General features: G+C 37.0%; 2 protein-coding genes across 4 annotated transcripts in view; one reads left to right on the top strand and one right to left on the bottom strand.

The window, feature by feature from the left end:
• Nucleotides 1-13,729, bottom strand: part of LOC107718996 (uncharacterized) — a 27,166-nt gene that overhangs the window by 3,333 nt on the left and 10,104 nt on the right. The window contains exon 5 of the mRNA XM_016526276.1: nucleotides 12,978-13,210. Within this exon, the coding sequence (XP_016381762.1) occupies nucleotides 12,978-13,210 (233 nt within the window). The remainder of the gene's footprint in view (nucleotides 1-12,977; nucleotides 13,211-13,729) is intronic.
• Nucleotides 4,640-6,197, top strand: LOC107718966 (uncharacterized). 3 transcript variants are annotated; one of them, XM_016526224.1, is made up of 2 exons: nucleotides 4,640-4,712; nucleotides 5,149-6,197. In XM_016526224.1, exon 2 carries the CDS (start codon nucleotides 5,216-5,218, stop codon nucleotides 5,855-5,857), a length of 642 nt encoding a protein of 213 aa, XP_016381710.1. In that variant the 5' UTR covers nucleotides 4,640-4,712; nucleotides 5,149-5,215; the 3' UTR covers nucleotides 5,858-6,197. The 3 variants fall into 3 exon arrangements, with proteins under 3 accessions (XP_016381710.1, XP_016381709.1, XP_016381711.1); XM_016526223.1 differs by having other exon boundaries at nucleotides 4,640-4,740; XM_016526225.1 differs by lacking the exon at nucleotides 4,640-4,712 and adding an exon at nucleotides 4,783-4,868.

Genomic DNA, 13,729 nt, shown 5'->3' with positions numbered 1-13,729 from the left:
GGTGTTAGTGAGAAAGGTCCAGGTAGGTGCTCCGGTGCCGTGAGTGCTCTCTTCCGTCTTCCCAGTGCAGAGGGTCCGTGCAGTGCTCCTGTGGGGCTGGTCGGTCACACGCTGCTTTCGGTGGGGAAAATGAGAGGGCGAGTTAGTGCTCAGTCTCATGGAGGAATCTCCTAGATGGCAGGGCTTGCGTGGTTTATGTAGCCACCGCCTGATGAGGTGCAGCTGTGACCGATCAGCCTGTGATGATGATGGCCAGGTGCTCCTCACTTGTTTCCAGGGCGACACTGATGAAGCTTCGGGACGCTCGTCACAATACACACCACACCACGCAGGGTGTGTCCACAGCATAAGATGTTATAGTGACATTCAGTTTGTTTTTCTTTTAAAACAAATGTGATTTAAGTTCCGTTTCTGTTTACAGAACTGTTTTCCTTTTAATGCCCACCTAATCGCAAACTATTTACAGGTGTGTCAGATGGAGGCAGATTAATGACATGACATCTTTCTAGAATTTCTAGAAATGTTGTATAAGCTAGCACTCTCTTCTTATTGCCTTGCATCCCCCCCCCCATTGATTGTTTTGATTGATTGATAAAAGTTTTTTTATCCGCAGAGAGGGGCAATTTAAATGTAGCAACATACTATAAATGAGATCTTTATAAAATACATACATGAAAAAACTACACCAAATACACAAACACCACATCTCTGTCACAAAGTACAACAAATCATGGACACATTTTATTAAATAGTTTCACAGCAGATGGAAGAAAATACCTTCTATGCACTCTAAAAAATGCTGGGTTAAAAAGGGACAAACCCAGCGTTGGGTCAAAACAACCCATCCGCTGGGTCAACACAACCCAATAGCTGGGTTTGTCCCTTTTTAACCCAGCATTTTTTAGAGTGTATTGCTCTTTTAAGCAGCGTGGATAAATTAGTATGTTGCTATAAATGAACTACACATCATGGAGGGAGTGAGATTCATACTTCATGATGGAAGACAGCTTCCCTAACATCTTTTCTTGCCCAATTTCATCAACAGAGGGCAGAGAGCACCCCACAACTGAGCTGGCCTTCCTAAACAGTTTGTTAAGTCTTTTTTGTCTCTCTCAGAAATCCCTCCACCCCAACACACAACAGCATAGAAAATAACAGATGCAACAACTGTATCATAAAAAGGTCTTAGCAATACCCGGCACACCCCAAAAGATCTCAATCATGTGAATACGACATGTGTATACGACTCTGACCCTTTTTAATTCATATGATCACACCAGTCTAGCTTGTTATTTAAATAGATTTCCAGGTATTTGTAAGATTTCACAATTTCAGTATACACCCCACGGATGGTTACAGGGGATATGTGCTGTGTGTGTGTGTTTTTTTAATATACTAAAATTTTACTTGCATTAAGTTCAAGGCTGTTCAGCCTGCACCAGTCCACAAAGTTCACAATCAGCTCTCTATATTCATCTTAATTTTTATCAGCAGAGGTGGACAAAGTACACAACTCCATTACTTGAGTGAAAGTACAGATACTGCTGGTCAAATATTACTCCATTACAAGTGAAAGTTGTAAAGACAGATTTTTACTTAAGTAAAAGTACAGAAGTACTTGCTTTTAACAGTACTTAGTACTCAGTTGGCTCTTTCATTTAGAAGGAGGGACCATATTGCCTCTCCCATTCATAAGTATAGGAGTGAACCGTCTTTGTATTTCTATAGTATTTGGTTAAATGCACTTGAAAAGTCAAAAAACATAATTCTCATTATACTTCTGGCTCTCTCCAAGTGAGCCGTGGCCTAATAGTTAGAGAGTCAGACTTGTAACCCAAAGGGCGTGGGTTCGAGTCTCGGATTGTAGGTGGGGGAAGTGAATGAACAGTGCTCTCTTCCACCCTTAATACCATGACTGAGCCTTGAGCAAGACACCGAACCCCCAACTGCTCCCTGTGTGTTTGTTCACTACTCACTGATGTGTGTATGTGCACATGGGTGGGATAAATGCAGAGCACAAATTCCAAGTATGGTACACCATACTTGGCCACACGTCAAGTCACTTTAAAAAATGCTTGATGCAAAGGAAAAATAACTGCATCAACAACTCCAATACATTTTTTATAGGCAGGGCCATCCTTGGTGGGGTGCAACTGGTGCGGTCGTTGAGGGGTGTTTTGGGTTTTGGGAGGGGTCCCCCCCGGAACGCAATCGCGAACGGACCGAGGGGGGCCCCGCTCCCTACCTCGCACCAGGCCCCGCGTCAGCTAAGGACGGCCCTGTTTATTGGCAAACTGTAATGAGTCCCCACTTCGAGCACTTCAGGGGTTGGAGATGGTCAAGGACCAGCCTCTCCAAAGTTTTCATCAGATGAAACATTAAGGCCACAGGCCTATATTTATTAGATTTGTTACGATTGCCAGCTGGAGTGCCCATGAGCTCCGCTAGAGGGCACTATATCCCTTGCCGTTACCACTCATCCCAGACTCCATTTCCCAGTTTCCCTCTGCCCAGGAACTCATTATCAGTTGACACCTGCTTCATATCAGGAGGACTATTTAAGATGCACGCAAACACACACACTCACATTGCTAAGTATTGTTTTTTATAGTTAGCTTGTAACGTTTGCTAGTTTTCGTGTTTCTGCCCGTGTTTCCTTGTTTTCCTTTGCCTTGCCTTTTTGTTTTTTGGATCTTGGACTGTTTACCTGGTTTTTACAATTGTTTTGCTGCCTGCCCTGACCATTGCCTGTTTACGGATTACTCTTTGCCTGGGATTTTATTGTTTGCTGGTACTGGACCCTGCCTGTCTGACCACGTTCATGAATAAAGCCTGCATTTGGATCCACAACTCAGTTGTCACACTTTGCTACATTACAAGATTCTTTTGGGGTGTTGGTATTTTTTACATTAATTTTTTTATTTATGTATAATTGTATTTTTTCCACATTTATTTATTTAAAGATTTCTGTCAACATTGGGGGGTGTTTTACTTCAGATGGAGCAATCGAGCTCAGAGATCTGGCTTAAGCAAGGAAGAAGCTTTGAGGCCTTTAAGTAGTGCAAGTCAATGGATAGCTTAGAAGTGGCAAAATTGCTAAAATCTTATGGTTTAAGCCATATAATATCATTGAACGGTATGAACAGTATATAGGGTGAATATACATACTCTTGTCTGGGATAAAACATCCATTCAGGATTTTTGGTAGGCTACCATCTACGATATGTTATGAACTGGAGAAGTGTGCAGGCAATACATGTTTAAAAGGGATAGTTCGGCCAAAAATGAAAATTATATAAAAGATTATATAAAAATATGTCTTATATTGGCTCTTCCAAGCTTTATAAAGGCAGTGAATGGGGGTCGAGATTTTGAAGCAAAATAAAGTGCATCCATCCATCATAAAAAGTACTCCACATGGCCCCGGGGGGTAATAAAGGCCTCCTGAAGTGAATCGATGCATTTGTGTAAGAAAAATATCCATATTTAAAACTTTATAAACCATAGCTTCAGCTAACTGTCATATGCGCGTTCACGAGAGAGCGATGTTGTATGACGTTGGACATAGGCATAGTGTAAGCTCCGGTGAGAAGTGACGAACACAGAAGCACAGAGGAGAGAGCAAAACAAAACACCGGTCACAAATTAGAAGAACAAAACAAGGATTTGTAAAGAAAATTGTCAGAGGATTTCGATATAAGCTAAGTGGAAACTAGTTTTCCTTTGCTGTAAACAAAACTTGGCTCTCGCGAGACTAGCATATTCTCACCGGAATTTACGCTACGCCCACGTCCTACGTCATCCGCTGGAACACATGTCTCTCATGAACGCGCGTAGGACAGAAAAAAGTTATACACCTAGGATGGCTTGAGGGTGAGTAAATCATGGGGTAATTTTCATTTTTGGGTGAACTATTCCTTTAAGGTATAGAAAAACTTATAGACAAATTTAATCTGGTAAATCTCTAATCAGGTAAATGCTACTAAGGCATAAAGGTATAAATAAATTATAAACATTAACATCATGATCTTCTGTAAAGCTTCTTTGAAACTGTAATGTGGAAAAAAAGGCTAGGCTATATAAATAACCTGTTTGACTTGACTTTTAAGGATGATTGTCAACTCATCACACTGTGAAAGTTTTACTCATATTTTGAGCTTACATTTGAAACTATTTATCATGTAAAGTGCTGAAAATTGGAAAAAAAAAAGTAGAGTAAAAGAAGAATTAAAAGTAGCCTTAAAAAATAAGTATAGCCGAAGAGGAATGAAATACAGTTTAAATAATTAAATATGCACATACTACACATAAACATGTCTAGCTAAAATAATAAATAATAATAACAAAATCAAAACGTTAATTTTAAGGCCGTAGCTGATAGTTTTTATTCCTTTTAGGCGGGTTTTGAGTCGGGCTTGGGCTGGAAATTTTTCTGGGACCTGGCAACTCTGTTTGGGGAGACTAGAGGGCTTACACAGCGATCAGTCTCAATATCTATATATAGCTACAGTTATTAAAGTATCGTTCGGGGGAGTAGAGTCGTTTATGCAAAACATACACGCTTACAGCACCTTTAAAAAATTTATAAAATTAACTTAATATAATATACAGGTATGATATAATCTGGTTATGTAGGCTAAGTGAAAAGTGAAAGTGAAAGCATGTGTTTGCGCGTCAGATTACAGCTCATAACACACTTGGAAAAGACAAAAGTAAGGAAGTGGAATTCTCTTTCTCAAGGTTGGCAAGTTGCTTTTTCGTCGTCATTTTATGTATATTAATTTAAAGCCGCTAAAACAGTCTGCGTAGTAAAGGTTGATCTTGGAAGCGGTTTAACCGATTTCGATACTATTATGTCGTCCTCCGAGGTACTGGGCCTTATGGATCTTGAGGTGTTGTTGCTGCCAAATGCACGTGTGGAGATAAACTGTCAATCAAGCGAAAGCAGTATATTTATTTTTAATTTATTAAAAAAAAAAAAGTAATGAAAATATGTATGTGGTTTCAAAGTTTAATAATCTTTAAAAAAATATGTATTAATCTAGCTTGGTCTATCGAGGCATTTTTAAGGGATATTTTACCATTTTAATGTTTTGATTGTTTAATTCAACCTTAAATTCATAATTGTTTCTAAATTGTGTTTTGTAGGAACTGCAGTCTTATAAAGGAGCATCCAAAGATCATTGCAATCTCAAATAGTTGTGTAAGTGCCAAAATGCCAGTGGAATTCAGTGGATGGGAGGCATACTGTGATAAATCAAAGCACCTTAAACCAGGTCAAGAGCCCAAAAAGAGCCACGGCTATATTATGTACCATGGGACACACAAAAGCAATGCCCCAGCGATCATGTCATCAGGGTTTCGGCCCTCTACTGGGGGAACTCTGGGCCCTGGTGTCTACTGTAGTAGGAATATTAACAAAGCAATGGGTTACCCATTATGTGCTCCTAATGATAGAGTTGTGTTAAAGCTGCGAGTGAGAGTGGGTAAAGTGAAGAAGATTGACGGGAAGAGCCTGAACCTGAGGACCACATGGCATCAGCAGGGATATGATACAGCCTGGTTGCCTGCCTCTGCCTCTGGTGGTGTGGGACTTGAGGAGGATTGTGTTTGGGACCCAAAGAGAATTACTGTGGTTGGAATAGCCCATTGCACAGACTCCAGTACTAAGAGTTCTCTGGAGAGTCTCATAAAGCAGGAAAGCCAATCGCAGGACCCTAATGTTAAAGATCTGAAGCCATGTAAAGGGTGTGGAATGCAAACCGAGGATAAACACACAATGGAGAAATGCTGGTCCTGTAAGGCATCCATATGTCCCTTCATGAAAAATCATGTTTGCCAAAAGAAAGGGAAGTAATTATTCCTGAGTACTTGATACTTATATACAATTTAACTGAATAGAATCTGTGACGTGATGTTGAGATGTGGTAAAGGCACTGTAATTAACACATTTAATGAAATTCTGCTAATCATATTACTAAAAGTGAAGACATTGCAGTGCATGTAAACCTTTGTTTTAATTGGTCCAGATTGATATGGTTAAATTCATTTAATTCAGATTTTGTGGGCGGTATATAACTCCTCTACACATTAGAAACAGATTGTGCCAAACACCATACTTGTTTGAAGTTGGAATTTATCATTGTAATATTTTTTCTCAATGTAATTTTTTGTAATCTTTTTGTGTAATCTTTTGAGCCGTTAACTAGCATACATAACAATTACTATTTATTAAAATATATATTTTTGTCTTCTGTTCTGCAGTTGCAATTCTGCTCTAAATTTGTAACAATTTTGATTTACTGTTGATTTCTTGTATTGCAACAATTGTTATTTGAATCTGTGAAATTTAGCAACATATTAAACATGAAAATGTAGCATTTGTACTTTGTCTTAATTCCTCCTGAAGTGATTTCACAGATATTTTAAAATTTTACATTTTATAATTTCATGTTAATATGTATAGAATTTTTTAGAATCTAACAGTCTGGCACATTGATTTCTGCTGTAAGACAATACTTGCTGTAAAAAAAAATGAGAGTGAAGAGCTGTTTCCATAAAAAACTGGGGGGAAAGTAAGCATATCTGGACTGAAATATTAATACCAGTACAAACTGGTAAACAAAGTAAAAAACATCAAAAATGTTTGACTATATTTCTCTTCCTGCTTGTCATTCTGTAACGTTTCCCACCCAGCAAGAAGTTTTGTTTACTTGTTTTTTTACATGCAAAACATGGTGTCTCAAAGGAAGGAATGAATATGAAATATATTCTAGTATAGAGAATATATTTCTCTATACTAGAAAATAAGCTTTAGATCTCAGAAAAAATGTGCCTTTGGTTTTAATAATTCCACATTTAAAACCAAAGATCTAATTTATGAACAACAATATGTTGTTTATGTTTTGAATACCAATGTGAAATTTATTGTTTACAGATTCTCTATTCATGATGAAATACTCATTTATGATCTATTAACTTCTTTGTATTGCCTTTTGTATAAAACATGCACCTGCCCAGCTTCACCATTTACTGTATGTACAAGGTGTTCCTATATATTTTGCATTCATCAACAAGATGAAAATGTATAGTGCAGATCAAGTTATTCGTGTTATTCAAGACTGACAGGGTATGGGATGGTAAATGATCAGCACCTTGTGTCACAGTGGAAACGGTTTGACATATAGCTTATGTTGGCTTAAATTTTTCTGGGAACGAAAAGGTCAAAGCCTTCAGTTTTGGAGAGGATCAGTGTGCAATACAGTATATGTCAGTGTTCTCATTTACTGTCTACGAAGCAAAGGCAAGTTTAATTTAATGTATTTTTAGAAGTAAATGCATGCCTTCTGCTCACTGACTGACTGGCTAAATAAGATATAGAAAGTTAATGCCATGTTTTCTTGGAAATATTGTCTTTGCTTTATTTTGCTGGTTTATGATACATATGTATAGTCATCTTATTTATCTTTATTCATTTATTAAATATAAGCTGGTATAACATTTTCAAAAAACATTAATTAAAGCATTAAATCAGAACTATTTATTTCAAACTTCAAAAAAAGCACACTTTAATAAAGCTCATGCCAGGGACCATGTGCTCCTTGTGTATTTGGGTGTATTTCATCAATGAAATGAATGGTGGAGCATCTGGACCCAAGTCATCTTCAGCCCAGATTTTTGCACCTGGACAAATCTAAAAAAAATTAATAGAAACTTAATAAAGACTTAATGACAAATTTTTTTACACTTTAAAAAACGGATTCACACCGAGTGGTTGAAGTCGTGGCCTTAGTTAGCGAGTCAGACTCGTAACCCAAAGGTTGCGAGTTCGAGTCTCAGGTCCGGCAGGGATTGTAGGTGGGGGGAGTGAATGTACAGCGCTCTCTCCCACCTTCAATACCACGACTGAGGTGCCCTTGAGCAAGGCACCAAACCCCCAACTGCTCCCCGGGCGCCGCTGCAAAAAATGGCTGTCCACTGCTCTGGGTGTGTGTTCACGGTGTGTGTGTGTTCACTGCTGTGTGTGTGCACTTTGGATGGGATAAATGCAGAGCACTAATTCCAAGTATGGGTCACAGTACTTGGCCACATGTCACCACTATATCCGTCACTTCTTCGTCACTTCACTTGAACTAGGTATTGCAGTCCAAATTCAAAATATTGGAGAGGGTTTTTTCCACCCTCCTCCTCAGACTTGAAGCACAGCAGGTTGCCAGATTGACGACACCAACAGGAACGAGCACACTTGACGATGAATGGAATGAAATATGCTTTGTTTTCCGCTGGCAACCCAGTTTTCAACTGGCAACCCGGGGTGACGAAATACAATTGGGTAAACTGGCAGTGGGCGGGTTTCACAAACCAAAACAGAGACCGACTTTCCTGCCCGAAACGCACATATTCAAAGGAGAATAACTGACTGTAGCATTGTTTTTCAGATAAACAAGTATGTTAACTTAGCATGTTTCTTAAATATCTGCAAACATATAATGGTATTTTTATGCTTTAGTAGAGTCAAAAACTTACATACAGCACGTTTAAGTGTATTAAAAAGAAATTCACTTACAGTTTTTCTCTGTCGATTTGACACTTTTCTCCAAATGTAATTGCTCTCAAAACAATTAACACAGTTATCTAAACGCAAACTTAAAAATTTAAAACAGCAAAATTAAGCACTGCGATTTTTTTTCTAGTAATGCATTTATTTAAAGTATATATTAACATCAAATCTAAAGGTGTGTTCTCTATTGATGTTTATTGCAAAGTTCAGCAGGGAGTTTTGCTTTCTATATATTGTGTTAATCTAAATGAAATAAATATACTGTATATACATATGTCTGTGTGTGTGCGTGTGTGTGTGCGCGCGCGCGTGTGTGTGTGTGTTTGCTGTTGTATGTGAATTATGCTGAATTACTGATCTTGCCTTTCATTTACATCTGGAAGAGAATTCCTTCTGCACTGCATTTTATCTACACTACATTCTTGCTGCACTTGCATCATGGAAAATTGTGAGAAGGTTGTGAGAAGGTCAACATCTCCACAGGCCTCTTCCTTTGTGACTGGTGGTGTTGTTCTGGACCACCATGTCAACAATGCTCTTGTTCCATTCAAAATAAACTTGATTGTCCACCTGAATGTTCTCAAACTTCAATTCTGAATTTTTTTTTTTTTTTGACATTTACATGTAAAGAACAGACGTTATCTCAGGAGTACTACAATTCTGCACTATCAACAATCATAGCACAATATTCATAAATAGAGAAGTGTATTGATAAACTATTTAGATCTGTTTCCCAGCTTCTGTAAAGGAGAGGCTATGATTTCTTACATTGTCTATTTGGGTAATTCTGATTTAATTTGAAATTTGTCTTTACCTTCTGCCTCTCGTTCCACCCTGTTGTCCACCTCTTCTCTGTCCATGTCCTCCTCTTGCTCTTTCCACTACACCAATGCCCTCCACTCTACTCATCTCTTTTCCCTCTCCTTCTCCTCTCCTCTTTTTCTAACATCCTACTCTCTGTTCATCTCTTTCTACCTGTTCCACTCTTCTTCTCTCTCATTAAACCCCTTTCTCTACCCACTCCACAACCTTTGAGACGTACACCTCTTTCTTTACCCCTGCCCCCTTTTTTTCATATTCTTTCTTGGTCTTTGTATATTCTCCCCATTATAGCTAAAGCAATTGTGATAAATGTGTAAACAAATAGAACAATTATGTTTTCTGTGTTGTTTTATTAAGCGAACGATTATTAGTTTGGGGCCAACTGAAAATATACCATGTGCATTTGATGATATGACAAATTACAGAGTTTTGTTTGTTGTATTTGGACAAATGGTATTCATAAATGTTTGTGATTTGTGTAAAACCAATAAAAGGAGCTACAATTGTTTTTTTGTTTTTTTTCCCAGATATTTTAAAGTATTGGTTGGTTGTATTAAGTATTATAAAAACATTTGAGAGTTTTGTGCCAAGTTTTTTCAGTAAATTATTTGCACGATTTGTAATTTGTATGAAATGAATGAAAACTTACAATCTGTTTAGGACAATTACAAAGTCTTCAGATCACTGTGCAAACTGTTTTGAGAACATTGACCTGATTTTGGAGAAATGTATCAAATCAATTGAGAAAAACTGTAACTTGTTATTATAAGATTTTTAAAAGTTTTATAAACCTAATAGCCAAAAAAGCCCCAAATATATTCCACAAACCCAATGTGGTGTCTTACCCAGCGTCGGCGCCACGGGGGGGCCTGAGGGGGCCCGGCCCGGCCACCTCGGTAACTGTGCCCCCTCACCTCTGGTGCCGTCTCCGTAGTAGGCGCCCTGATTTTAGTCGGTGAGGCAAGGTACTGCCCCGGGAAGGTTTCCCAGGCTGTTAAATACACAGATTAAAAGCGAAATGTTTTCATTTCGGTTTGTTCTTAGCAAAAAATGTTTTTTTCGTTCAGGTTATGCAGAGCGAAATAAGAACGGTGCTACATTTAGAAAGAATTCTTATTAACTTTGCTATTATTCTTGAATTTTCAAACTGCTAACACTTTGCACTTTGCAGTTTCGAATTATGCCTTTACTGTATGACCAAAAATGACGGAGTAGTCTATTTGATGTTTCAGCTGTTTGATCGCGCCAGCGCCTCACGCGCACACTAAGCTACTGCATTCATTGGAAACAGCTCAGCTGTTCACCGTGCCGTTCGGCGTGTGAGACCCGCTCCACTGTGGCATATTTTTGCTCATTATGATATTTTTCCGTCGATACTGGAACGTGCTTGAACTACAAAGCCTATTTTACCTAATACGGCTAATAGTTTAGCTTCAGCTACATTGCGAATATGGACACATTTGGATGTGTGCCTGAGAGAGGTAAGCCCAACTTTACCTTACGTTTCTTTATAAATAATTTGTTTTGGCATGTTTATTGCTAAGCATATATTATTATATACTGCAATTATATTTATCCATTAGAATTATATATTTTAAAATTCTTATTCTGTTCTGATACGGTTAAATTTAAAGGATTTGTTGTAAAGTGAGGGGAACTAAAATATCCTATAGTGTTCATAATGTTGGTACATTATAACATTATTAGGCCTGCCGTTATTATTTCTGAAAATGCAACTTATACGAGACGTATCTTTTTTTTATTTTCCTCAAAAAAAAAAATATTTTTTTTTTAATTGTGTTTTTAAAAGCATGCAGCAAACGAAAATATGCGATTAATATGTTAAAATTTGTTACTGTGGGTTAACAAATTTACATTAGTAGGCTATTCTTATGCTTGGCTTCACAGATAGCAACAGAGTCTGGGCCAAATCTGGTTTACATTCACTTCTGGCTTTTTTCAGTCTTGATTGCAAATGTTTTTTTGTTTTTTTTATGTACGATGGATAATTAAAACAAAAATCAGGCGTGTGTATTTATAACATCAATTACTAGGCCTACATTCTTTTTTTCAGAAATGGAAGTAACTTAAAATGTTATTGTGTGTTTGTAATTTTAATATTTTTATCTATAGGCCTATACAGCAAAACTACAGAGCTTCCAGTAGGTTATTTTACGGAGCTGTAAACACGGGAATCTCCGACCGCATGCAATCTTTGACGAACACCCAATTCATATATCAAACTAGGCTATGTTATTAAATTGTACAGGCTATATATCAGATTATTTTATTTACAAGTTTCATGTTTGTGTTTATCCCGTTTTTTCCCCCCGTTGCATCTGAAAATTACTTTCAGAAACATTTTTTTTTATCAAAGCTTTCCTTCTGAAAGCAGGTATGGCACATCTTTCAGGGTGTGTCCATGATGACAGGTGTTCCACTGAGTTTCATCTTTGTATTGGATTTTTTTTTTTTTTTTTTAAGAATATGTAATTAGAATATTGTACAATTATAAGATTGATTAAAAGACTGTTTGGTAGAACTGTCATCTTTTGGTTTTCTCCAGCATCCAAAAGCAAACACCTCTAAACTATAATTCTCCCAAAGCTCAGTATATTGATAAGTCTGAAGTAAACAGGTCATGCATGATATGACCTTTGTCAAACTGTTATAAAGAAAGCAGGAACTGCATTCATCTCTCTATTTTAACTTTATAAAATACTTGGAATGATAATTGACTTGATCTGCTCAGTTAAACATGCTTTATTGATATTAAAATGAAAACAATCTTTTTCTTTTTAAAACAATGTTCAAATGTAAGTTTAAGTTTCATTTTGGCTGTAGAAGACCTTTTTCCTGTAAATGCCCCACCTATTCAGAAACTATTTACATGGCTATGACAGCAGATGTCTGAACAGCGCAGGTTAACAAACAAATACAGCAGATCTGATGTGCTCAGACAGATAAGATCATCACATGTCAAAATGTATAGTGCAGATCAAGTTATTCATGTTATTCAAGACTGACAGGGTATGGGATGGTAAATGATCAGCACCTGGTATCACGGTGGAAACTGTTTGACATATAACTTATGTTGGCTTTAATTTTTCTGGGAATGAAAAGGTCAAAGCCTTCAGTTTTGGAGAGGAGAGGATCAGTGTGCAATATATGTCAGTGTTATCATTTACTGTCTATGAAGCAAAGGCAAGTTTAATTTTATGTATTTTTAGAAGAAAATGCATGCCTTCTGCTCGCTGGCTGACTGGCTAAATCAGATATTGAAAGATAATGCCATGTTCTCTTGAAATATTGTCTTTGTTTTATTTTGCTGATTTATGACACATATTTATAGTCATTTATCTTTATTCATTTATTAAATATAAAAAATAATAGAAAACAGCTCAAAGATATGTCAATGAAGTATGTTTAATTTATTATCATGTATTTCATTGCATTAAAATATGATCATCATTTCAAAGCACATGAGTGGTTTATATTCAACAGGTGGTATAACATTTTCAAAAAAACATTTCAGAACTATTAATTTCACACTTCATGGGAAAGCACACTTCAAAACGCTGATGCCTGCAGGCACCCTGAGCTCCTTGTGTTTTTGGGCGAATTTCACCAATGACTGTGATACGTTTTGGATCCCAAACACAGTCTTCTTCAAGACCACTTGACACCATGCCACAGTTTGGAGGACACCAGGCAGTGTCGTACCGCTGATCGTGCCAGGTTTTCTGCATTGGATGACCTTGATAGTCAATCTTCTTCACTCTCCCAACATTGACCTTCACTCTCAGAACCACTCTCTCGTTCTCAGCCCTTATAAAAGAAATGTTTATTGTATAATGAAATATAAAAATCATTATTAACTTTGTAGAACTTTTTTTTTTTTTATCTTACTGCTTTGCATTTTTGTGCCCAGAATATAAATATTTGCATGTTAATAGAATATACATGAGGTATAAAGATAAATGGTGTTATGGTGGTATATGGGTGGAGTTATATACAGTTTTTTTCCCCCCAGTTCATATCAGGAAGCTCTATGGCCTTCAACTCACTTAGATGTTTTTTGTATTTCAATTGTTACACCAAACATAATGAAATGTTAAAAATCCTAAAAGAAAAACAACAACAACAAAAAAAAAGACCCATGAAAGGTATGTATAAAGGTAAGTTCCTCATATTGAAAAAGGATTGTACGTTTATTTGCAAAGATATTTCAAATATATTCTTTAAAAATGTTGTAAATGTTATGTGTATGTAATCAGGGGCGTAGCCATCATTTCAGAAGTGAGGGGGACAGAAATGTTATATACAGTATATATAAAAAATATATAA

Source organism: Sinocyclocheilus rhinocerous, unplaced genomic scaffold (genome assembly GCF_001515625.1).
Source record: "Sinocyclocheilus rhinocerous isolate Xijiao unplaced genomic scaffold, SAMN03320098_v1.1 scaffold753, whole genome shotgun sequence".
In the NCBI taxonomy this organism is placed as follows: domain Eukaryota; kingdom Metazoa; phylum Chordata; class Actinopteri; order Cypriniformes; family Cyprinidae; genus Sinocyclocheilus; species Sinocyclocheilus rhinocerous.
The sequence above is the reverse complement of the archived record's forward strand: the minus strand, read 5'-3'. Positions and strand labels throughout refer to the sequence as shown.

Excerpts from the sequence above, each read along its gene's own strand:
- LOC107718966 (XM_016526224.1), top strand. The coding sequence starts at position 5,216 with ATGCCAGTGGAATTCAGTGGATGGGAGGCATACTGTGATAAATCAAAG.